Source organism: Daphnia pulex, chromosome 10 (assembly GCF_021134715.1).
Source record: "Daphnia pulex isolate KAP4 chromosome 10, ASM2113471v1".
NCBI lineage: Eukaryota > Metazoa > Arthropoda > Branchiopoda > Diplostraca > Daphniidae > Daphnia > Daphnia pulex.
In genome coordinates, this window is record NC_060026.1 from 11,289,774 (window position 1) to 11,314,477 (window position 24,704).

Below are 24,704 nucleotides of genomic sequence, written 5' to 3' on the forward strand. Positions count from 1 at the left end.
ACGTAATGCCAAAGTTACGGCACGGCGGCCATCATTTGAAACGGGATCCGCCCTGTTACGCAAATCAAGTTCTGATGTTTTGAAAGAAAAAATAATCGAAAATTTATAGCATTTAGATCGATGCCCGTTGCGTCATTTTTGAATTAATGATGGGTTAATTCGAGACTCTAGGATTAGTCGACGTTCCGGGTTTCAGCGGGACTTTTGAATTTTTAAATACTCAACACCTTTTAGATCATCGTTACGTGTCCGAAGGAAACACGCTGTAATTTGAGGGTCTATAGTCGCCCATCAATTTACGCCCGATGTCATAAAAACAAGATTCTTCCATGGCGATAACTACCGTAATGACGGAGCCACTCTAATCTTTTGACATAATGATAACCTGTCGTGTGTGTGTGTGTGTGTGTGTTTGTCTATACGGTACAGTACAACACGCAGGTAGCTTAAGCTACACTCTACTTCACTCTATACCTCCTATGCACAATAAATCTGTTATCTTCGTGGTTATAAAATGTGCGACTGACATTTGATTTACGAGCCCAGGAGCTCCATTGATTTTTAAAAATATCTTTTGACAGACAAAAACAAAAAGTGAAAAGTGAAATTGTTTTATTTTTATTCTTCGATTGGATTTATAAACTGCAAGTTTGTGTTGTGTTGCTTCTTCTTTTCTCTTAGACTGGACAGCAGCACTAAAACAGTGGCATTATAAGTCTTTTGGTTAAAAGTCGAGCTGCACTTAGCAGGACTCTCGGGCCGGAATAGTTGCGCTCGACTGCCCCAGCGCGTTGTCGGAGTCGCGCGAAGCCGGAGAAAGATCAGCCAGGGGATCCACAGGAGCACCACCAGGAGTCGACAACAACAAGCGAAAACGTCCTTCACAGCCCGTAAAATACTGACTAGAGCTCTCTCGCTATGGATGACGCGAATATGTACTGTGCTCTACTGTCTAGCTCTTTTATTATTATATCTCTCCATCGTTTTTCTCCTGGACGGTTGCTATGCTGCCCACATCAGCTGAGGGATTTGCTGCATGATGAAACTGTGTATTGGCGATGTTGGATTCCAGTTCGTCTGGACCTCATCAGTCTCAAAGGACTATATACCCGACGAAAACGACACATACCGTAGTTTTAGATGTCCATTGTTTCGACTGCTTCATAATTTAATTTATTTCTCTCTCTCTCTCTCCCTTTAGAAATGCGATATTGGATTAGATGTAGACTGCTGGAGTACTTCCTAACATCAATTGGTGTAGGTATATATACGAAGAATGCAATGAACAAATCGTTATAGCATTATTCTGTAACAGTAATACTCGAGGTTATGATATTCTTGAGCATCGTCCATCTTTTTTAAAAGATTTCCGCCCCCGACTATCTCCGTGATGGCACTACTACATCAACTGTTGAAAAAGAAGAAGAAGAAAAGGATCCCTTTCACTTCTCCTTTCTATGATGATCAATATTACGTGGGCTCGTCCCTCCTTGAATATTCTAGTCCATGAGTATATAAATATCCCGGCTAGAAAAAAGAAAAGAAGTCGGGCTTTTTTTATTATTCGGCTGTTGATATGCTAGGCGTCCGCGTGAAGATGTGCGACACAGGAGACGGGGGAAAAAATAAGAGAGGATATACTCTAGTCTCTATTACGTATATACTACATACACTAGTGAAACCTATATATACTATACAGTCGAAACTGCAGCAGCACAAAAAATCACTCGGATTTCTATCTGTCGAGTGTGTGTGTGTGTAACCCCCCGGTGGTATGATACATAATTCAAGGAGAAACCAACCCGAGTTGATCCTCTGCTGTGTGTACTCTAGGATCGCTAGGATCGTATATATGAGGCTTTTTTGGAAGACTCTTGTATTATATTGAACTTTTGAATAAATAGTGTACTAAAGGCTCACGAGAGAAATGAACACATCAAACTTGGCCATATTTGAACTAGCTCCTTTATCGGCATTTTATTTATCATTATAGTAAATAACGTTACGTAGTACGTTTTCTTCTTTCCTATATGCGGCGCGGGCCTTTGAAGTTATTCAGACACAAAAACGTATTGCACAAAAGGGAATAGAGAAGCAGAAGGGGAGGGTGAATAAAATTTTCAACTTTTATTCTTGGAGATTAGCCAAATGGTGGCTTGTGTCTAAGACGTACTGACTATACTACACACAATAGATATATATACTTTAGACATCTATTTATCGACCGGTCTATGTGTTATTCGGCGGTAGTATATTTCTTTTATATTCTTCCTTGTGTATTATATATATTCACATAGGACAGACAGACTCTCCAGTCCAGCCAGGGCAGCCAAACGCGGACAATGTTAAAGGCTTGGTGGCTGGAACCCAGTCAAGTTTTATCGATCAGCAGCTTTTCCACGGGAGGAGGAGGAAACACACAACATAGAGAGAGAGAGAGAGAGAAGAAAAAGTACCTATATGTGTAAGAACAAGAAGCGAATTCAAAGCTGAAAACAGTATACACACACGCTCAGCACATCGCTCGTCTGTGTAGAAAATACATTCATTTCCAAAGGCTTCTTCTTCCGTGTAATATAGGACTCTGTAAACCAGACATTATAAAGGCTGCCCTATGCTGCTGTGTTCTTCTACCACCCGGTAGAATATTTGAAAATTATGCAGCCAGACGTTCTGTGTGTATACAACCGGTCGTTAATCAAAGGAAAATTATTCACAGATTTGAATAAATTGTATACCTTTCGAGCAAGGAGGAGGTGGTGGGAGTGGCCGCAATGGTATATAATCCAATTGTTGCAAACTGAAAGAGGCGCAGCCGCTAGAAAAAAAAATTTATATTTCCAACTTGACATCGGGGAAAAAAGCAATTTGACCTTTTTAACGAAGCGCATCCGCAGGATTTATTTTTATTTTTTTGCATTTATCGACCGACCTGTTGACTGGAAGGGGATGGATACAAGAAAAAACATCCAGCGATGGAAGGAGGGAATATAAGCGTGTATGTGTAGTTTGTTTCTCCGTTCAAAATGAATCAAGTCGTATATGAACCCATTTTCTTCTTGTTTATTGCGATCCCTTTAGTGCCGTCAAGTTATTCCAGCAGCAGCGCCCGATCGATTTTTTCTTCTACCCACCCGGATTCTATGACTATAGTGGTGTGTGTGGCGGGTAATCAAATATTTGTTGGAGATTCCCTTGATGTTGTTCGCTTGTCGCTTTGCACTTTGTTTTGTGATGCCCAGCAGCTCGCACCTCCGACGGAAAGAGATGGGAGGCCATAAACGAGTGAAAAAACGTAACAAAAATAATAACGTCAGCCGCCGCCGCCATTGTTAACAGTTAAATTTGGGGCTCATTTCTTCGGCGAATGCAGTTTAAATCTTTTCTGATGCCCTGAAATAATCCGGACGGCAAACGTGAATAACAGTTCAAATGAGTTTTTAATGGACTTGACATCAACTGATTTGCATATTTTGAATACTCGTGGAAATAATAAGCTTAATATACACGGCGCCGAGCGGCGCATCAGCGACGGACGAAAATAAGGGCGAAAATTTCATGCCCCAAATACGATTTTGTTTTGTTTTTGTATTCAAACGTCCCTGATTACCAATTTTCTTTTCTTTTTCCAGGCGCGTGAGCTCCGTCCTAACGTTTCATATCTCTCGCCAATGCCACGAAATTGGAAGTTACAGTCTAATTGAGTAAACATGACCAAGAAACTTTCATTTGGTATTTTTTTCTTCTGGAAAAAGAGAAAGTTGGACACATAATTTTCTTATAGGCAAATGTGGGTTTTACTAGAAATTCATCAAGGCCTACCGACACCGATCTGTTTTTCATTTTTCTTCTTCCCAAATTTGTGTGTTCCCAAAAAGTGTCGTTCACTTAACAAAAGAAAAGAAGAAATTATTAAGTCATTTACCTCAAAACTTTCTAAGCTGCCAACCAGAGAGCGGGTCCATTTTCTTCTGCCCAGCCACCACCTCATCACGACAATAAATAAATTTGATAAGTTCAAAACTTCCGTTCGAAATGAAGGTACTGGAAAAAAAAAAAATTTTAAACCAGGACAATCAAATTCCAACTCAAACCAACACCACGTGTCGGCAAGTGTGTATTTCACGGAGGTAAATCTTTCGACAAAACTCGTGTTCCACAAACTCAAAACGACAGAATGACAAAAAAAAAGTATGAACAATGTTCAGTGAAGAAGATTTTGTTTGTTTGTTTTTCTTGAAAGGAATAGTTAAAAAATACGCAAGTGTTGATGCAGCAAAAGAAAACTATGGATGGAGAATTGAAACACGAGCGTCCCCCCATTAATTTTTCATTTTTGTTTTATCGAAGTGACTTGTTTCAGATTCTAGGTAGGAAAACCCAGACGTCACTCGACGAGGAACGATGAAAGACGATCCCCGCTTGTGTTTGTGTGTGAATAAACCAGCAAACATAAATTCATTTCATATAAAGTTCTTGAAATTGCGGTAGTCAATTCATATTTCCCTACCGAGAAAAAAAAATTTCAAAAAAAATATGACAATCGCATAATTTCACCTAAGATTTCCCCTCCAGTCCAATGTAAAAATAGAAAAGAAAAAAAATAGAAGAGGAATTGATGCACTCTTGATGATTTCTTCCACATTTTTTCCCGCTCCGATTGAACAGGAAAAACAAGTTCGTTGCAGCGTTCAAGTTGGAAAGAAAAAAGTAACAGCTGAACGCAATCGACGGGTGTCATATGCAGGGAAAAAAACTTTATTTTATCCGTTGGATGCGTGATAAATGGTCCGAAACCGTTGATGATAATCCTAGAGGGTGTCTTAATAATCGTCCAAATCGTAGACTTGATCGTCCAGAGGGCCGTCGCCTTGTAAACTTTGCATATCCACCTTGTAGCGTAAAATGCCTGTTTCATTCAAAGAAAAGAATATTAATAAACAGGATCATGTAAAGGGTAGTGCAATTCAAAAGTCTGACCTCCAATGCCACCAAACCCTCTGACGAACTGGGAGCCTTCTTGGGATTTATCGGTGATGATTTCAAGCGTCGCACCAAACGATTTATAATTGTTTGCCAGCCACTCCAGTAGCGGCTGACTTTCTATCAATTCCATTTCGGTACCGCTCTAATGATAATAAAATTCCATGTTAAGACATTTTCTAAAATAATTATAAATAACAAATAGTTAATTACATCCTTGTCCGTGAAATGCGTGTTGTCTTTTTGCTGTTCGGGCGTTAAGTGCAGAACTTTGGTCGCTTCCGTACCGGGAATCTTGAGCATGTAGCGCATAATGTCCAAATTCTCCCAACAAATGAGAATTTCAACAGCGCCAAGTTCCAGTGCTTTCAGCGTATCGTCGACACCAAAGCAGTACTTGCCCGTATCCTGGCTGATTTCATCAAAGTATCGACCTACGTGAGAAGAAACATAACACCACCGTTAGGTTAACACATAAAAGGTAATTTAATCCAAAAAAACAACTAACCAATCAGCTTCTTTTCCTGGATAAACTTCACATTGGCAAGACTCTCTGCTGCAAGCTCGATTGCCTGGTTGAAGCCGTTTTCACCACCGTAAGAGATGTCGACCATCTTGATAATTTTGACTTGCAATCTCTATCAAAAGAAAGAAACCAGTTACAACTAGCGGGAATGAGAAAGGTAATACCAATCATGGAACTGAAATACGAGATTCTAGTCAGAGACCAAAGTCCAGATGATTTCGGTTTGTGAAATGTAATAACTGCTTGCTTACCGGATCGAACATATCCGATTGAGAGAGCTCCGTCTTGAAGTCAGCACTTCCTGCTAAGATGAGGCCTGCAGCCGTCACCTTATCGTTGGATATGAACATTTGAGTGGCTACCTCGGCCACTTTACGGACGTAATTGTGTCGCTTTTCCATACGTAAACGGGCGAAACGCAAGGCAGACTGACCACCACGTCCTACATAAACAGCGTCACATGAAATTATAGAATTCACAAAATAGCACCAATAATTAGAAATGATGCTTACCGTGCTTTTTGGGTAATTCGACAGTAAATTTATGTAAAACTTCTCTCGTGTTTCCTTGGAGTGTTCCAAACAACGCCCCGTTACCATCCATAATAATGAAACCAAATTTGTTATCGTCAGCTAACAATGCTGTCAAGGCTTCTGTATGGAACTGAATTCACTCATGATTTATCTTTGAAAACCTTAAAAATAACAAAAAAAAACCATACCTTGTTGTCACACAAATACAGTGATGTATTGATGGGCTTGAAAGGCTCAAAATCAATGTTCACTTTCTTCTCTTTACCCTCTTCTGTGACAATTGTTCCACAATATATGACCAAACCATTAGGGGGTACTGGCAAATCAAAGAAAATTATTAAGGTTAATCAAGAAACAAGCATAAATAACAACACATACCTTTGGCATACAGTTTTAATCTCTGTTGGACAGATGTGATGGCACCCAGGACAGAGAGCCTGTTTACTCGAGATTTAATATTGGAGGCAGTACCGAATTCATCAGCCAACATTTTGCTGATCCGAGCAATCTGATCTTTAGGAGGGATGATGAGCGAAATCATGCTTGTACCATTTCTAAAGAAGAAAGTGTTTCATTAAACTTTATTCACTTGTTGAGCAGTTGTTAAGCAACAGCTTGACATGCCCTGTCAATTACTGCCATAATTCTGAGACATGTTATCTCATGAGGCAAATTACCCTCTTGCAAGTTCCAAGCTTTTGATGAGTTTTTTGATCTTCCAGATCTCAACATTCCTATCTGCAGAGTTCTCCTCCATGACACTGGTTTAGGGGCTATAGGAAAGCAGCAAATAGATGAAACCTGAGTAAACCAATTACAGTTTAAATGAAAAGGTATAGTTTGTTAAAGTGGTCTTTATAGACGGTCGGCATGACAGAAAAATAGGAATTTGTCTATGACAGACGTGGTCACATCGAAAAACATGGCGACGACAGCTTTCTCTCAATATGAAATTCTTCATTTGCTCTTAAACAAGAAAGACAAATAGATAATTACCTCACTATAAAAAACAAGTGGGAATCTTTGTCGTGGACGAAAAAAAGGGTTTATAAAAATTACACGAGTTGCTCACGTAAAACACTTTCTCAGAACACCGCTTCACACCAGCACATGGGTCGTGGATTCCGTGATTTCGATATCGAAATAATTACAAGTAGGCTACGAAATCGATTTGATATTGGTCCACCAATTTGTCAAAATTTACCCAATTTTAAGTTTCCTATAAATTATTTGTCAATAAGAAACTATGAAAAGTATTATTATCGGCAGCATTTTTTAGTTTTTTATTATAAATGTCAAGGTTTCAGTTTACAAGTTGATGCTACGAGCTATTGGCAACGTCTAAATCCAGACGACGCGAAAGTCAAGAGCTAGGCAAAAAAATCGACGAGCTTGAAAACCACACGTGCTCATACTACCGTAGCTACTGCATTTAAGTTAACAGTTTAAATTTAAAACAAAAAGAAAAATGGCCAAGAAATCAAAGCAGGTTATCAAGGAAGAAGAAACCGATGCCATGGAAACATCACAGGTCGAGGGAAAATCAGACAAGAGTAGCTATGATGAGTTGATGAATCATGTCAGCATCATTGCTAAACCAATGGCTAGCAGGAAGCTCACTAAACGGATCTATAAACTTCTTAAGAAAGGTTAGTTAATTTTTTGGTTATATTTTCATTCAGTAAGTTCAAATATGTTTCTTGCTTCTAGCTGCCCCACACAAGGGATATGTGAGAAACGGCCTCAAGGATGTACAGAGAAGAATTCGACTAGGTGAAAAAGGGTAAATACAAAAAACAAAATCTTGTGATATTCTTAATGTGTTAACAAATTATTTTTCTTTTTTCAGGTTGGTCATTTTTGCTGGTGATGTTACTCCTGTAGATATTATGTGCCACATGCCTGCAGTGTGTGAAGAAAAGAATATTCCTTACATCTACACTCCATCAAGACTTGAACTTGGTCATTCTCTGGGACTGAAGCGAACATCTTTGATGGTGCTTATCAAAGAACATCCTGACTATCAAACTTCTTTTGATGAACTTGCTGCTGAACTTAAAACCATCCCTCCTCAATGTTAATGAATTCCTCTTTCATCCAAGCTCCTTCATCAGTCATACTAATTTGACATTGAAAATGATTACACTTTTTCAGAATTTGGATGCTTTTTTTTCAGAATTCACATTTTTACTCCATACATCACTGTCGACTCATTTCCTCATCTTGGTTACACAGAAAGTAAAGCAAAAAAAAAGTGACTTGGGTGGATGTGATACAAAATTAGCCTTGTTGCAAGCAAAAAACAACAAAAAGGTGGAGCATACGAAAGTGGGTTCAATACTTTCATGCAACACTGATACGCCTGTGAAACATTCCATGATGATAACTTGGTGTGGACTCTTCACTAATTGATGAAAAAGATAATAAACGAACGTCATCCGCGAAGGAACAAGAAGTTCGATTGAATGAGGTTTGCTAAGTCATCATGTCGTTGTTGGATATCAATGGGTTATTCACTGGTCCTTTCAACGATTCGTTAACATCTCGCCGGAAGAGTGATAGGTTTTGCGTAAATCTGAAATTTGTTGAATGAAGAAATATAGAATAATAACTTTTAAAAGGAAACAAAATTTACAAGTTTACCTGTCTCGGTTTTTGGCGGTGACATTCCTCTCGATTCCGTCCATCAAGTTGTCGAACCACTGAGCCATAAGGCTCTGCTTGTCGACTGGCTGACTGCGAATGATGGATTGACGCAATTGGCCAAAATAGTCTTCGTTCAACAAAATGAGGCCAAGCAAAGGACGGGACATGGAATACTGATTTCGGCATTCTTCAAACATAACGATGTTCAAGATACAACTCAGCATCTGTTGCAGTAGTTCTGGTCGGATTTCCATCAAACGAATGAGTTGCGCACCCTGCTGCTGTTCTACAACCTTTCGAGCCTTTTTGCCTTTAGCCGTCAACTGGCGAAAGACGTAGGTTACGATATGATCTAGCGTATTGCAGCAGCCCGTGCAGATCATGGTATCTATTGGTGGAATTTTCTCGTTACATTGAGTTCGATTACCATTCATTAAAATATTTACTGTTCAAATATACCTAGTGCAGTGAGGCCTTCTTGGACAGTCGAGAGAATGTATAGGAAAACATGCGGCTCTAACGAGCTGAGAAACACCATGTGATCTTGAGCAAGACACTCCAACAACACATAGTAGGTCTGACTCAACTTTGGATAAGCCTATTTACAGAAGTAATATTTAGATACTGTAATGTTAAACCAATAGGGACTTTACTTACTAAGAGATCACTTTGTGGTATAGACATGAGCATTTTGACGAAAGTGCCAAGAGCGTCGTCTAGGGCAGTATCGCCATAGAGACGGAAGACTCCGAAGTTAACATATCCGCCACACAAAGCTGCCTGTAATGCAGGTTTACATACGTTAGAAAAAAAAAGTTTCTTTTGAGAGACAGAATAAATTATTGTTCACCTTAAGCAGAGAAAAACACACTGAGATGCCTTTAAATTTTGCAGCGTAAATTTGTTCTTTGGGCACTTCAACACTCAAAATTCGACCACCTAAATGAAGGAATGAAACCGCAATTAATTTAGCTCGATCATAATCCCCCCCCCCCAAAAAAAAAAAAAATGTTATACCGTATGAGCAGAGAACTTTTGAGGCCTCACGGAATAGTAGGACACCGTTCGGGGAAGTGGAATCAAATTGCAACCGTTGACTCCGATTTTGCACCAACTCGGCAAAAAGCTTCAGCAATGGACTTGTCACCTGTTCGGATTTGCAAAATTTACAGAATTAGATAATGAATCAAAAAGCAACTTTGCAATTTTCTACCTGTGGCTGATGGTACCACAGCTGCAATGCTCTGAGATACACAGCCGCATAATCAGGATATAACCAATCAAAGAGCATCATGTAAGATTGCTTGGTATTAAAGGCGAATGCCAGGCCTCGCAGATCTCTAGCCAATCCAATAACACATTTTTGCGCCTCCTCGACTTGACTAAACATGGGGGAGTCCGCCTGTGTCAATAGAGCTCCTAGGGAATCAAATGCACCTATAGGAAAACGAGTTAAATTTAAAGAAAATGCACAGATTGTATATTAATGAATAAATATTACTGGCTAACGGTAACATGAACTGCTCAAAACGATCTTCGTCTTCACCCAAATCCACCAATAATAAGCGGCCCATCGATGTATAAAATGTTGTTCGACACTTCATTTCGCTAACGTCAACGTTTGGACCCAGGAATGGAAAATGTTCACTCTGCAAAAAGAAGAGCAATAGTAAGCGAAAGAAGTTAACCGGAAAGGATAACTTGTACTACCGTGTGGTTTTGTAAAATGAACTGGATCTCTTCAAGTTTAACCAGCTTACGTACACTGCTGTAACCAACGCATAGTTCATTAAGAAGCAAGAGAGTTTTGGCTACTATAGGTTCCCGATGACTCCAATATTTCAAATTCGTAATAATCTTTCGCACAAACACACTCAAGACCATAGACTCGTCGCGAAGACCTAATACATCGGAAAGCCCTCTATAGACTTTTGACGTCATCTGTACCTAGGACAAAGTAATTAAAAATAAAATTTTATGCTCATTATTTTTTGTTTTTCTTCCGACAGCAGGATTACTTGATCGCCAACGTAAATCTTGCGGAACTGTTCAAAGAAGGAAAGCATAGCTAATTCCAATTTTTCACATCCACCAGTAACTTGCAATCGACTATCGGTCAAGTTCATCAACTGTAAAACGCTGCAATACAAAATTTGATGTAAATCAAGACAAAAGTCTTAAGTCTGAAAACAAAATCAACAAACCGGCAAACTAATTCTCCATCCATCGAATCATGTTCATCACTCGAAGTGAAGGACACGCGACCGCCAATGGCAGCACCGATTATGTAAACTAGCCACGTTAATCGACCTACACAAAAAAGCGTGTGTTATTCAGACAATATCTCAATTAAACTGAAAATTCTTGAATCCTAACAAACCTTCCTGTATGGCCAAATCCACAGTAGTCGCAATAGGGGACCTGACAAGTTCTTGGAATGACTGCGCGGATTGTTCGAAGAGGCTAATGAGCAAAGAGCATGTCTTGGCATAATCCATTCGCATAATGACACTTATTTGTTCAAGCTGCTGTTGCACGAGACCCATATCATCGAGTGGATCTTCTAGACCTTCCCTCATAACCATGGCAACTGCTTCAAGTCGCGACTGAACATACGCTGAGGTCACTTCAGGCGTGTAGGTCTCAAGGTAATGCGGTTCGGTTGCTATTCAAGGGAAAACGTCCATCAATTTATTCAAATTTCAATTCAAATTTAATGTTACCTTTTACGTATGGTACTGAAGCAACCATTCGTTGCCAAAGTGACAGCAAATAATGTACTGAATTGGGTGCAAATTGCCACATCTAGATCAGAGAGAAATCGTCGCTTAAAATTTACGTGTAATAAATTTAAAGAAACACACGAACCTGTAAACTTTCCACCGTGAATTTTGCTATTAGCTGAATTACATCCCTATAGTGATCAACCATGACTAATTCTCCAAGTTGATAGTTAGTCTTAAGTCGGGCTAACAGACGACAGAATTCATGATAATTATTAGGTTCGCTCAGGCTCTAAATAACATACAAGACTCAATTAAATTGTTAATGACAATTAAACAATGAAAAATTCCTTGCCTGTGCATTTTGCTGCAAAATTCGTTTAACTCCCGTCACAACATGGTTCAAGAATTTGGCTCTTTCGGCATTATCAAATAAAGATCGACGGACGGCAGCCATTTGTACGAGACACGATAAAGCCTAGAAAACCAAAATAATGGTTCTAGCTTCAGAATGAATAAATTGGTTTAAGATGAATACCATTGGTGAAAGAGATGAAGGCAGAGCATCGTACAAATCAAAAAAGAGCTGAAGTGTTGCTGGATCAAGTAGAGCGGGCCGCCATTGAGTGGGCATTTGAACAGTGGTCAAATCGTCCGACGATTCGTCAGTGGAAGTGCCAATGAAATCGTAGGTGAGGCAATTATGGGCCAAGCGCAGCAATTGGTTTAACAAATTATGCTAAGTTAAGTTAAAAAGAAAAAAAAATTATTAAAGATGATATAGGGTGTACATGTGAAAAAAGAACTCACTTGTCCTTGATCCTCAAAATTCATGTTTCGGAAATTTTCTAATGTGTTTCGCAAAAGAGTACAGCTGAGTTGAAAGATTTCATATAAATGAACATCGCGAAAACTAGATGCGATTTTCCGGTGCTTGGTTAATGTCAGTGTAGCATCAGATTCACTCAGTTGGTTCATTTCTGATACCAACTGCCATAGCAATTGAACCCCAATCCCAGCATGTTCCACTACAGAGCTCTGAAAGAAAAAAAAATTAAAATGGAATAATTTTTAAGATTGAATTATGTTTACCTGTAAAAATTGGGAAACATCACCAATGACATTCCGAAACACATAATCATTTTCCTTGTCAGGGGAAAACTCAAACCAGCCAAGTTTAGTAATGCGAGCATAGAGGGTAATGAGTGCTTGTGTGACGAAAGGAGCTAGCTTTGGTCTGGCCATCAAGTAACTCAAAATGTAATTCCTTATATCCAACCGTTGTTGTAAAGTTAAAACAGGTGATGGTCTGGAACATAGCCTTGTGAGTGTTGTTGCAGCTAGCAATTGGCTGTAGGAGGAGTCTCCTCGTTCAAGAAGTAACTGACATTTATTGAGGCTAGTTGGTGAATTCTAATTTTGTTAAAGAGGGAAAGATTAGCACATTTCATTTATAAAGTGAAAGAAAACCTTAGTTGAAGCATGGTTGCTACAGACCTGAAATCCAACCAAAGCCTTCTCAGCATCTGCTCTTTCAGAAGCATTAGTAGATTCATAAAGATTCTTGCAAAGAATTTCAAGCTGGCGGACTTCCTAAATTGTAGAAAAAAAAATTTAAAGACACCCATTAAAACAGAATTATTTGTCATCTATAAGAGAGAATAAGATCAAAATATGTTGCTAAGAATATTTAATGTAGATATATCCCTACAATATCCCCTTTGATAAATAATAGAAAATCAACAATAGACTGTGTAGTGGAAGTTGTCTTGTGAAATACAAGCAAATTGGTGGAGGGATACAATTGTGAGTCCAAATGAAAGAAGAAATAATGAAGTGCAAAACATAGAAGGAATTTTTTAATAAAATGGATTTTCTAAGCTAATCTAATTCATTCAAAACAGTTTGTTTATACCAGTGCCTCTTCGGCCATGATGCTTCGAAAATTTTACACTTTTCGTTCTCTACTGGTTGGATGGTTGATACTACGCCGGTAGATGGCTTACTTTAACAAAAAATAACGATGAAATTGGTAATTTCATGTTATGAACAAAAGAAAAAAAAATAGGTAGAATAAATTATTTTTGTCAGTCTAATAGCTAATAACTGAATTCTAATTTATTTTCATTGGATATTCCATCAATCTTCTTAACGTGTTATGAGACAATGCTGTTGGCGCAAATAATATGAAATTTTAAAATTCCTAGATCTGCTCAATTCAAGTAAAAATTTATCAAAAGTGTAGCTGTAGGCTGTAGCCTACTTAAAAAATACTACGAGCTTAATTAAAAAATTAGAGGTAACGTGATTTTATGACATCATGTTTCGAAAATGTCAAATTTTAATCTTAAATACTCTTTTTCCATGGAATTGATTTTTATCTACACTGTCTTCATTAGTTTTGTTCTGTGAGGAATTTTTATTCTCAAATGTTTATGTTAATTTAATTTACAACGCAATTCATAGCTGAAATAACCTACAATTCCGACACTTTATATTCGTGAAACATTGAGAACCATATTTTTTCCTATGTAACAATTTTTTGCGGGATGAATTCCGAACGAACATTTTTACAAAATTAAATCAACCGGATTGTAGAAAAACAACGTTGAGTTGGCGAGAAAACACTTTGACAAACATTTGAACTTTGAATTAGATAAAATGGCAAAGTTGGAAGGTGATCCCTTAACGCAGGGCGATACCTTTTTCTTCAACAATTGCACAGGTCGTTGTTTCCAGTTTCTGACACGGAGATTTATGTTAGCCATTCGAAGAGGGTTCCTGTCAGAATAATCAAAGACATCAAAGAGATCGATAGGTACTGGCGGATCGTGAGGTTTTCCGTTGAGGTTGTATCGCCATCTGGACTGAGGTACAGGCTTATGCAGTGTCTTTAAAGTCCAGTAGAGTTCATCACAGGAATCACCAACTTTCTCGGCACGATCTCTCTGAACTTGCTGGCAAAGTGATAATGGAAAATGACCGATGCGAAGTACCGATGAGCCCATCAGTTCACTGGTTAGTCGATAAATTTCCCATCCCTTATTCCATAACTGCTCTGGCATCAAACTGCTTTTATCTGCGTCTGCGGTTTCCTCCAATATTCTCATCTTGTAGCGCAGGACATCAATGACAGCACTCTAAATTTTTTAAGAGTGGAAAAGAAACATAAATAAACATTGTAAAATGATATGCACACTAAAAATAACAATACAATTAAAGCATCTTCCAGGTAGAGGACATCCTTGTCACTTTCGGCCATTCCATAAAGTTTATTTAATAAGGCATTCCAATGTTCCGCAGTGGCAATATCCAGATAATTACTGCTTAGGCACCTTAAGGCCATCAATGCCCTACATTGCACACTGATGTGACGATCAGCGTCAGCAATGACACGTTTCAAGTTTTGAACAACGTCTTGGACTGAGCCATCGATTGACAACTGAATAATCACAAAGAATTTTAAGCATTCAGAACTTTTGTTAAAGGTATTAAAATAAATACTTTGGCTAGAATGTGTAAAATGCTAGAGATCAGCTGGAAGATGCTGTCGTCTAATTTCTCTCCTCCATGATTCAAAATAAGATCTTGTATCAACTGAAGGAAACATTCCTGCTGAATAAGTAAAAAAGTTTTTTTTTTTTTTTTTTTTTTTTTTAAAATTCCAACAGTATAGATATTTTAATGGATTGTGTGTTGTGACTACCTCTGATCCAATGTGAAGATGAGGATTGTTCAACAGTGCATTGAAAATTCTGGGAATCCTTCTGACAACATGAGAATTTTCACTGGTGAACCCAACTAAATTTCTTAAAAACCCAGAAAGGGTAGGCATCAAGGGCTGCAGTTTGGGATTCTCACGCAAGTTGGCCAAAGCCACCTACAGTTTGATACAAATTTCAGTTGATAAAGCATACCATTAAGTAAACCTGTAAGAACACAATCTGCTGTTCACCTTAACAACATATTCTGAAGTGCTAAGTAAAGACTGAGAAATTTTCTCAAAGTATTGAAAATAAATCTCTGGTTGTAGTTTGTCTTCAGAATCTAAAGCAAGATACTGGATTGTCAATTTCATAGGAGAGTAAACTTCTACATCTGTTTCAATGGGATATTCCTGTGTGAGTTCCACTACTCTGTCTAAAGAACTGTAAATATCAAACTCTGGTAAATACAAAAAATCCTCTGGAGTAGAATTGGGTCCATGAACTTGTGGAACATCACTCCAACGAAGGGCAAGGTTAACATCATCCTTGGTTAGTTTAGATCGTTTGCTGTGACGTAAAATCTGACTGCAGCTCTAAGAAGCATTCAATCAATTGAAATTGATAAGTTATGATAAAAGAAGAAAAATATCTATACCTGTATTAATTCCCTCAATCTATACGAAGTATCTTCAGCAAGACTTTTTGAAAGAATTGATGGTACATTTGGATACCCAGCTGAATCAGCAATGAGCTGAATGGACTCAGGAGAAATTTGGATGAACTTCTTTTCAGACCCTGCTTTGTCAGAATTCTTCTCATTATTCACATCATTGTTCATCTTTCTTGTCACACAAAGAGATGGTTTCTCTTGTATTGAAAAGCAGTGCAATTGATACAAACATTAAACAGATAATCTCATGAGGCAAACTAGTAAACTGGGAGACTTCACGCCGGAGATTTCAAACTGAGCCGTCTGCAAACAACCTCCATTCCACCGCCAATATTTAGTTATTTTGTTAACAGTAGATGGCTCTGAGTGCTTGTATGACTATGTGCCCGCCAAAAATGCTTATTCGATTATTCAAACTTCTTGCGGGGCAAAATTTTTTCCACAATCACTACCTCAAAAGCTCAAATCAGACTAAAAACTCTTGGAGCTGCAAGTATACAAAAGAATTGAAATTCATGTTGATTTTAAAATTTTATTCTTTGCATGACAAATCAAACAGAAAAGATTAATTTGATCAATCTTCCAAGGAAATAAGGAAATTAATCATTTCTCGTTTCCTGATGACTGATATTTTAATTTGACTTTCATTTTCTTCAAGATTTTTGTAAATATCCTGAGAATTTATCGTAGGTTTATCGTTTATCGACACAACGACATCACCTGGCTGAAGTCCTCCCCTATATTAAAATCTTTATATCAATCCATCTTTGAAAAAAAAACAATACAATTTTAGCGTAGTCTTACCAATGTGCCGGACTTCCAAGAACAACTTTCCATACCAACACACCATGTTTTACATTAGGTGGAAGTTCAGTACCCCTCAATTGTAGTTCGGTTATCAGTTCGGTAGTAAGAGTCAACAATGTAACACCCATATAACGACGTTTAAACTCCTTCTCAGTATTTTCTAACAGCAACAACAAAAATATATGGAAAAACATAATCACATACAACACTGAGGATCTTGGATATAAATATCTTTGTAACACATAAAATTAATAAAGAATAATACCTTTTTCTACTCCTTTATTTGAAGAACAATTCTTGAGAATGGAGAGAAAATCTTTTACATGATCGATGGGAATTGCGAAAGAAATGCCTGCAGTAACTTTCATAGCGTTGACACCAACTACTTCTCCGTCGAGATTAATGAGTGGGCCCCCCGAATTACCAAACTGAAAATAAGACCATATGTTATTGTGTTTTTAAAAATACAAGAACAATGACTATTGCTAAATTTACAGTGATTGATGCATCAGTCTGAATATATTCCATTTCTTTTCCTTTATTTAATCCAAGCTCTGAGCTTCCCCTAGAAAGAGATTTACAGAATTATAGGCTATACCTTTTAGCTTTTTAAACATAGGCTACACTATTTTATTTACCTATTAATAGAGGATACCACTCCAGCAGTGATGGTGTTTGTTAGAGATAAAGGACTGCCAACTGCAACTACCCATTCTCCTGGTCTGACAGTAGATGAGGAACCAAGCTTCAGAGTTGGTAATCCTTTCTACAGGAACCAATAAGATGTTATTTTTGTGAGATAATCATCTTTAACAGATGCTGCTGTTTTTCTTACACATTGAATTCTCACAGTAGCAAGATCAGTTACTGTGTCAATATTTTCAATAATCCCTTGGAACATTCTTCCATCATGAAGCTTAACCTAAAGATACAAATTTCCATATTATTGAGGGCATAATTTTTTCCTTGCCTACTCATTGTGTTTAATACTTCACCATCAATTTTATACAGTATTTACTCTATCATTTCATCCATAATGATTTACCTGTACCGAACTATTTGGTTGTCCAAGGACAACATGTGCATTTGTTACAATTAATCCATCACCTTCAATAATAAAACCTGACCCATGAGACACAGTCTGCTGTGGAGCACTAAAATTGTAAAAAGAATTCCTGCAAAACATAATGTGAAATTTAAATTTTGTTTAATGTGAGTATTAAGTTGGTTGAATGTGATTCAAAAGAAAATTAGATTTTAATAACTGCATGAAACCTTAAATTTGATTTGATTTCAATAAAAACAACTCCAGGAGCCACTTTTTCAACAACATCAGCAATGAAATTACACTTTTTTCTTGGACTTTCATCATTAAGTTCACCACCTTAAAATCCAATAATCAAATGAAAATGGATAATGACCCAAATAATAAAATAAGTTATTATGAAATGAATCCAAACTTTTAGAAGTGGCAAACAACTTATTATTGTGTAAATGGAACTCGAACAGGAAAGCTCCTAAGGCAACTCCTGCTAACTTCCACGATATATTACACCAACAGTATTTCTGCAAAAATTCATTTCGACTTTTAAGGGAATTATAACGAAGGACGGCAAACTTTCGGTTTATAAAAGTAAGTTTTTTTATCATACGATAAATCGAAGACATTTGTACTGTTTATGAATTGTAGCTACTGTTATGGTTCAAGGCAGGGTTGCCACTCTTAATTTTGTTCATCCCAAAATACGGTCAGAGCAGAGCCATAGACAAAGACCACTGGTTGATGCTGTCCATAAGAAAATTAACATGGCCAACTGTCGCCAGAATTCTTGCTACCCTTCCTCCGATTTTCCCGATTCTGTTTTGCTTGTCCTGCCCTCTAGTGTACGTTTTGTTCTCTACACTCTGCTTACATCTATTCCATTGCAATCATTCAATTGATTTCTCTACTTTTGCAATTGGCAAACGTCAAAATTTAATACAAAATGACTTTTAAGTAAAAATTTGTATGAAAAAATTACCTAGAACTTTTAAACGCCAGCAAAGAATTTTACCAAGACAGAAGGAAAACAACTTTCGTCTGCAACACCCTTGGTAGCCACGGTGCAGTACAGCAGTTTATCCGCTAGGGGCAGGACAAGCAAAACAGAAACTCGGGGTCAGTAGGGATAGGGCTAAAAGGATAGGACATGCGAAACCAGTCTTCTTTATCTATGGCAGAGCTCTGGTCAGAGCTATAGAATACTGGTAACTAGCGCCACTGCCATGTTAACTCCTCTCGGAAATTTTCTCTGGGGTTGAAGCAGAGTTATAGATGTATAACCATAGTGGAGTAAAGTTATATTTTAACCTAGAACAAACTGCAAGAATTGATTTTTTTAATGAACTTTATTACTATCAAGGTAATAAATACTTGTTCAAAACCCTCCGAAGAAATAATTATATTTACTATTAAAAATATTGAATTTAAATAAAAAATTTCATTTAACTATAAATTAAATACAGAATTTAAAATATTAAAAATAAAAGAAAGTCATGAAATGATACCTTGTGATAGGCTACATCATATCACCAAATATGAATGTTTTCTGTCGAACGGCATTCTAGTTGTATAATTTAGAAGTTGTTACATTTTTAAAAATTTACAGTGCCGCCAAAAAGGTTTAACACGGGCTCTTATGCCCGATAGTCCCTAAGTAAAGTGACGATAACTTATAAACTATAGGACCTAAGTTTTTTCTATTTTTATTAAAAAATAAAGAACATCCTAGCGTATAAGAATTGATCGTTGAATTATGGTGTTAATAGGACTTTTTATTTAGTTATTCATACTTAAACTTAGTCTATGATTTTGTCTTATTAAATACAACAATTCCCACCACGAGTGTTGTCATCGTTTTCCTGTCAAGCAAGCAAAAAATTAACAAAGTTTCAGTAGATGGCCGCTGTTGGCGCTGACAATTAGGTCTAAATCGATACTTGAGCTCATTTTCCCACTTTCGATTCGCGATATTGGCTGCAACTTTAGGAAAAATTTCCGAGAGGAAAATTTTACAGGCAGTGGTTCTACCATCATCATAGCTCTGGGTTGAAGCCAATTTTAGCAATCGATAGTGAAAATCGGAGCTAAGATATCGATCTCGACTCTTACTACTCCTCCACTTTTCCCTCCATTCCTATACTATTCCTATACCCTATTTCCCCACACACCCGCCGTGGCGCTTACAGCTACGGGACAGGGCAGGCCATGGACTACTTAAGCTAGAGGACGGGACACTCGTCCTATCCCGCCATGTTATAGCTTGTCGGGTGGATTTTTAATCATATTTTTTTAAGAAGGGTCAATCGATAGAGATTTAAAAAGCTATTCTAAGTCTCCAAAGCACCTTTCTTGTGAAGATATTAAAAAAAAAGATATTTGCGCTTAAATTTTGAGGGGAACGGGAGAGGTGCTCGTTGGTTGTCTCCACCTAGCGCTCAGAATTCTAAACTCTTCCATGGTTTTTAGAAAGAAAACAAACAGAATCCAGAGAATCACCAGAGAATCACAGATAGCAGACGCACCTAATCAAACTAAACCAAAACAAAACCAGAGAATCATAGAGTGGTAAACCAACAATCACCGCTAGGCGGCGACAACTAACGAGCACCTACGTCAATTTCTAATTAAAATATCACCGAAATTAAATAATTCCCGCATAGGGATAATTTAATAGACTATAGCTCATTTCTAAAGCTCTATTGATTACTGTAACAAAAAAAAAATGGTAGGCGACATAGGAATTGACGAAGTGTCCCGTCCTCTAGCTTTAGTAGTCCATGGGCAGGCAAGCAGCAGGCTTCACTTCCAGAGAAAAAAAGCAATGGAAGGGCTCGCCATATGAGTGGCGGTACCAGTATTCTATAGCTCTAATACGGTGTACCGGAGCAGGGCCCAGGGCTGTGTCCGGGCCCCGGACACAGCCCGGACTCCGGGGCCATGAAAACCCGGGCCACAGCCCGGGGTAAAGAAAAAAAAAACCCAAAATATATCAACCCACCCAGGCATTTTTGTACGGGGCGGACGGGTTGAACCACCGGTTCCACGGGCCAACCCGAGGGGTGGCGCCATCTAGTACTCACATAGGGAATCTCGTTATTCAATATGCCTGCGGCCCCAAGAAAGACTAAAAATATTGCCGCAACTCCGCGAGAATTTCGTAGCATGAAAATTAGGATAAATGGTAGAAAAGGGCGTTCAGGGGTGTTCAGAAGACAGCGTTGACGTGTCGCTGTTGGAAAAAGAAGATAATTTAGAAATTTAGGGAATTTTTTAAAATTTGTAAAAAAAAAGTCTTTTTACACGATTTTTACCCGGGCCGTGACCCAGACGGTAAATTGTTTGTGACCCGTTGGGCGACACGGGGCGGACCCATTTACGCCATTGACCCAACCAAGGGTGGACCCATTTACGCTATTGACCCAACCCGCTCAAACCCGTGTTAAAAAAAAACCCATCTGGGCAACCCATGAAATAAAAAACACGCCCAAATACCTCCGGGCCACAGCCCTAAGCAGGGGTATGAAGAGATGGTTGCCAATGACAATGTGTCATTCATGATGGCACTCTTTCCAAATTCGCCATGTTGCACCCAGTTAACATGGAAAATCGGCCCGAGGGAAGAAAAGGGATAGTAGAATTCTTCCCTCGGTGCGAATCTCCATGGTTACTGGGTGCCAACATGGAGGATTTTGAAAGAGTGCGTTCACAAAACAGGGGGGGGGGTAGCGTCAGTCACTTCCTCTATTTCTCATTCTAATAAATTGATCAAAAAAGAAAAATTAATTCGATATACAGTACGCCAGGTACTGGATCACCCCGGTCCAAAGTAGTGTTTTACCTGCGTGAGATAGGCCTAACGATGTTTCGCGTGGGAATTTTTTTAGTAGACAAATTGGAGCTACAAGTTTCATTTTTTTTCATGACAAGAATACTAACCAATCCAGGTTTTCCACCAATTTCTGCAAGAAAGGTGCCTTTAAAGGGTTGCTGAGAGCCTGCAAAACATTCTCCCAGTTCTGTAGGCAGTTTGGACAGTCCCGCTCCTTGTTGTGTAATACCTTACATTTAAATGCTACTGCACCCTTGCGCAGAACATATTCATCTGAAATGTGAACTGCATTTTTGTCTAATTGTGGCTTGACACGTACTGACTACCTTGCCACCAATCTCTTTCTCCGTTCTATAAGCAGTAGCGGTAGAAAGAGAAAAAGGGAAAAAATGTGCATCAAACCGTTATGCATTTATCACTGGAGAAAGATAGCGTAGTTTCACCTACAGTGTCGACACACAATCTACAGATTTCGTTGAATTAGACTTGTCTTTGTACGTGCTATCAATTTGTGATTCGGACTACACGCATCAAAAACATTTTGACGCTTAACGGCATTGCTAGTGGAATACCTTCCAGTCTAAGGTTGGACAATAAACAACATTAGAATGATTGCCGATTACAGTGCTTTTGTATTCCCTAATCGACGTCTCATGATTTTTTTCAGTTTTATTTTAGTCGGTTTCGGTTTTGGAGTGTTTTCAGCGAGTTTCCCTGGCGTGCTCACGTTTGGGTACTGGTTGGCATCACTCACATTGGCTTTTTAAATGACTGAGCCCCACTTAACCAAAGGAGGACACTCTGCCGACGCGACGCTGGGTTGAGCGACGACACAATCGTTCGATGATTCCACCAGAATTCCGGCAGCCACGTTTTCTGCCAATTTTGTAGCTTCGTCGTATTGCTTGAGGTTGTTGAATGATCTGATGTCGACAGCGGGATCGGAGAACTTCATTAGGTGCGCCTGTAATTTTGGTTTTGTGCGCTCTATGTTACCGTTCTTCCTGAAACGAAGAAATTTACACAAATTACATACACATTATAGGAAAGCATACGAAAAATGATTTTTTATAATAAAATTTTGTTTCGACGGATCGCATGGATCAAATGCATCCAAAGTTCATTAACGTTTGGTTGATATTGGAGACAAACAATAACCCAGTTTCATGAAATCTAGCATTGGATTTTGGATGCAGTGGATTCACTGCAATTTTGCAATCACGATGAATTTGCTTTGTTTTCCGGCAGGTAGAGTGTTCCAGTTTTTGGTTGCTTCTCGCATCATTTTTTGTGTGTCTTCCCTCAAATTGTTTTTAGGATCCTTTTCGCTTGTTTCACTGCGCACGGATATGGCATGCCTGTAAATCACAGAGTCCATCCACGCAAGCATTAGATGCCAACTTTCCATCAAAAACGTGAAGCAGACAATTAGTCTTACTTGTCAAAATATGGGGTTCATGGCCTTTTTTTCCATTGGCCCCTTTTTTTCCTGGCAATTCAGCCTCGATCGGATAACCGTGGTAGGTCCTATCACCTGTTCGAAGCTCTATAATCATTTCGTCGAATTCCTGGCAAACCTTGTCTCTGTCCTCATTTTCCATTTCACATATCTCTATGTACTCATTTCTTTCCGCATCAGAAAGGTCCTGTGTTGGGGTAGTCAAATGTTGAATTACGTATTATTGGAATATACATGATAATAATTGTAATGATGATTTTCTCCTGACAACTTTGAAGTACCCTCTTCCCTATATTTTTGTTCCCCGCCCTTTATACTTCTTGGTAAAATTGTCATCCCTTTTTTCTTCATGAAATCCATGATCGTGTAATTCTTACAAACAATTCGGTTTTATAGTAAGCAGTAAATAATACCAACGTAATGCAATTTTCAAAATAAAAATCACAAGATCGTTACTCTTAAGCAATCGATTTTTTTCTTCTCTTCTCCCGAACACAATACGAAATTAATTCATTATCATCATCATCACACAATAAAAAAAACGAAGAACACGACAAAAAAATTAATACAAGAAAAAAAACCCGGATGAATCTCGGATCCTCATCGGAGTGGTTGATGAACTGATTCTTACAACGGCCATTGAACTACGTACTTACCGTCCACATTTTTTGGACTAAGGGGATCATTTAGTTTTTAAATTTGTTCCTACATTCCACCTTGAAGTCGGAGGATATGTATTTTAGGTAGACGCCAAATGGTGTGATTATGTCAATTTCCTCTCGTTTCAAGAACCGTTCTGTTTCGTTCAATTCTTTAGGGTTACGCCATGCCATTTTCACTGATGCTATGACACGTAGAAAATGTGTGTCTCGCGGTGGAATTTTTTTTACTAGACTAAAATTGAAGCTACTAGTTTCATTTTTTTCCCTCGTAAAGACCAATGAATACTCTATATCAATGATGTTTTATTTAAAAAAAGGTAAAAGGGATCTGTATTTTATTGTATCGTTTTTAAATATTGTATTACCCCCAAAATGTGCCGCATGGCCTGTCCCTACCCACGGCATGGCCTATGGATATGGGGGTGACAAAACGGGAGGAAATCCTTTGTCTTCGAATACTCCCCTGTGCCACTCTTTTAGGGGTGTACAAATACACCAGTGAATACTAAACTTTTTGGCTAGGACGAGTTTCAAATTATCTAAGAAGTAAGTCATTTTTATTTTCACTTGTTGATTTTATTTTAAAAACTTCAAATTTCTTAAAATGTTATATGGATGTTGCAAATTTGTTTCGAGAATTTGAAGTAATGGTCAAATGTGGCAATGATATACCCAAACGTGATCAAATTATGGAATTTGTAAACAAATGCATAAAAACCAATTCATATAATGAATGATGGCGATGACGATGACGGATTTAGCGACTGCGACGCTAATTAAATTACTGCGTGATGTACGGAAAACATACATCATGTTCCCAAACCAAATGCTCTATAAGTACATGAGTATTATTACCGTAAAACTATTTTTAACTATTTTATTATAACATATTCAAACATCGTCAATTGTCTTTTGTTGACATGTTGGAATTACTTAATTTCTTTAATTATTGTCAACATATTTATCAATGTGTCATATTCTAATGTATTCCAACTTTCATGAAGTATTCAACACAACTATATATATTTGATTTTCATTTAATTACAAAGCAGGTTTTGACATGGAGGCTACGCGTCAGTTGCCATCTTCTCGGAAGAGATCTTATGGAGAAATTATT

At 38.1% G+C, this 24,704-nt stretch overlaps 5 protein-coding genes and 1 long non-coding RNA gene across 8 annotated transcripts; 1 reads left to right on the forward strand and 5 right to left on the reverse strand.

The window, feature by feature from the left end:
- Nucleotides 1–4,081: 4,081 nt before the first annotated feature.
- On the reverse strand, nucleotides 4,082–7,380 carry LOC124205406 (eukaryotic peptide chain release factor subunit 1). Its single transcript, XM_046602833.1, has 10 exons — nucleotides 7,039–7,380; nucleotides 6,720–6,843; nucleotides 6,421–6,596; nucleotides 6,231–6,358; nucleotides 6,022–6,172; nucleotides 5,761–5,951; nucleotides 5,492–5,621; nucleotides 5,197–5,417; nucleotides 4,981–5,128; nucleotides 4,082–4,909 (listed from the first exon to the last, which is right to left on the reverse strand). Exons 2-10 carry the CDS (start codon nucleotides 6,797–6,799, stop codon nucleotides 4,824–4,826), a joined length of 1,311 nt encoding a protein of 436 aa, XP_046458789.1. The 5' UTR covers nucleotides 6,800–6,843; nucleotides 7,039–7,380; the 3' UTR covers nucleotides 4,082–4,823.
- Nucleotides 7,378–8,202, forward strand: LOC124205408 (H/ACA ribonucleoprotein complex subunit 2-like protein). Its single transcript, XM_046602836.1, has 3 exons — nucleotides 7,378–7,691; nucleotides 7,753–7,825; nucleotides 7,892–8,202. The coding sequence occupies exons 1-3, from the start codon at nucleotides 7,511–7,513 to the stop codon at nucleotides 8,121–8,123; spliced, it is 486 nt and encodes a 161-aa protein (XP_046458792.1). The 5' UTR covers nucleotides 7,378–7,510; the 3' UTR covers nucleotides 8,124–8,202.
- Nucleotides 7,915–13,431, reverse strand: LOC124205404 (exportin-7-like). 2 transcript variants are annotated; one of them, XM_046602829.1, is made up of 20 exons: nucleotides 13,327–13,431; nucleotides 12,909–13,004; nucleotides 12,504–12,824; nucleotides 12,222–12,449; nucleotides 11,950–12,150; nucleotides 11,767–11,889; nucleotides 11,557–11,703; nucleotides 11,412–11,493; nucleotides 11,069–11,353; nucleotides 10,893–10,998; nucleotides 10,707–10,827; nucleotides 10,399–10,635; nucleotides 10,190–10,337; nucleotides 9,902–10,125; nucleotides 9,706–9,835; nucleotides 9,539–9,627; nucleotides 9,346–9,468; nucleotides 9,148–9,286; nucleotides 8,686–9,076; nucleotides 7,915–8,617 (listed from the first exon to the last, which is right to left on the reverse strand). In XM_046602829.1, the coding sequence occupies exons 1-20, from the start codon at nucleotides 13,342–13,344 to the stop codon at nucleotides 8,518–8,520; spliced, it is 3,309 nt and encodes a 1,102-aa protein (XP_046458785.1). In that variant the 5' UTR covers nucleotides 13,345–13,431; the 3' UTR covers nucleotides 7,915–8,517. The 2 variants fall into 2 exon arrangements, with proteins under 2 accessions (XP_046458785.1, XP_046458786.1); XM_046602830.1 differs by having other exon boundaries at nucleotides 8,189–8,617; nucleotides 10,399–10,629.
- Nucleotides 13,432–13,810: 379 nt separating this feature from the next.
- LOC124205405 (TAF6-like RNA polymerase II p300/CBP-associated factor-associated factor 65 kDa subunit 6L) lies at nucleotides 13,811–16,116 on the reverse strand. Of its 2 annotated transcripts, none has more exons than XM_046602832.1 (6): nucleotides 15,774–16,116; nucleotides 15,367–15,711; nucleotides 15,118–15,291; nucleotides 14,916–15,023; nucleotides 14,626–14,853; nucleotides 13,811–14,551 (listed from the first exon to the last, which is right to left on the reverse strand). In XM_046602832.1, the coding sequence occupies exons 1-6, from the start codon at nucleotides 15,954–15,956 to the stop codon at nucleotides 13,982–13,984; spliced, it is 1,608 nt and encodes a 535-aa protein (XP_046458788.1). In that variant the 5' UTR covers nucleotides 15,957–16,116; the 3' UTR covers nucleotides 13,811–13,981. The 2 variants fall into 2 exon arrangements, with proteins under 2 accessions (XP_046458788.1, XP_046458787.1); XM_046602831.1 differs by having other exon boundaries at nucleotides 14,916–15,026; nucleotides 15,774–16,115.
- Nucleotides 16,117–16,306: 190 nt separating this feature from the next.
- LOC124205407 (serine protease HTRA2, mitochondrial-like) lies at nucleotides 16,307–18,315 on the reverse strand. Its single transcript, XM_046602834.1, has 9 exons — nucleotides 18,056–18,315; nucleotides 17,871–17,979; nucleotides 17,641–17,770; nucleotides 17,431–17,517; nucleotides 17,234–17,361; nucleotides 17,091–17,160; nucleotides 16,861–17,023; nucleotides 16,593–16,755; nucleotides 16,307–16,525 (listed from the first exon to the last, which is right to left on the reverse strand). The coding sequence occupies exons 1-9, from the start codon at nucleotides 18,261–18,263 to the stop codon at nucleotides 16,363–16,365; spliced, it is 1,221 nt and encodes a 406-aa protein (XP_046458790.1). The 5' UTR covers nucleotides 18,264–18,315; the 3' UTR covers nucleotides 16,307–16,362.
- Nucleotides 18,316–18,356: 41 nt separating this feature from the next.
- LOC124205409 lies at nucleotides 18,357–18,811 on the reverse strand. The gene is made up of 2 exons (XR_006879307.1): nucleotides 18,617–18,811; nucleotides 18,357–18,541 (listed from the first exon to the last, which is right to left on the reverse strand). It is a non-coding gene; the product is annotated as an uncharacterized LOC124205409 (long non-coding RNA).
- Nucleotides 18,812–24,704: the final 5,893 nt, after the last annotated feature.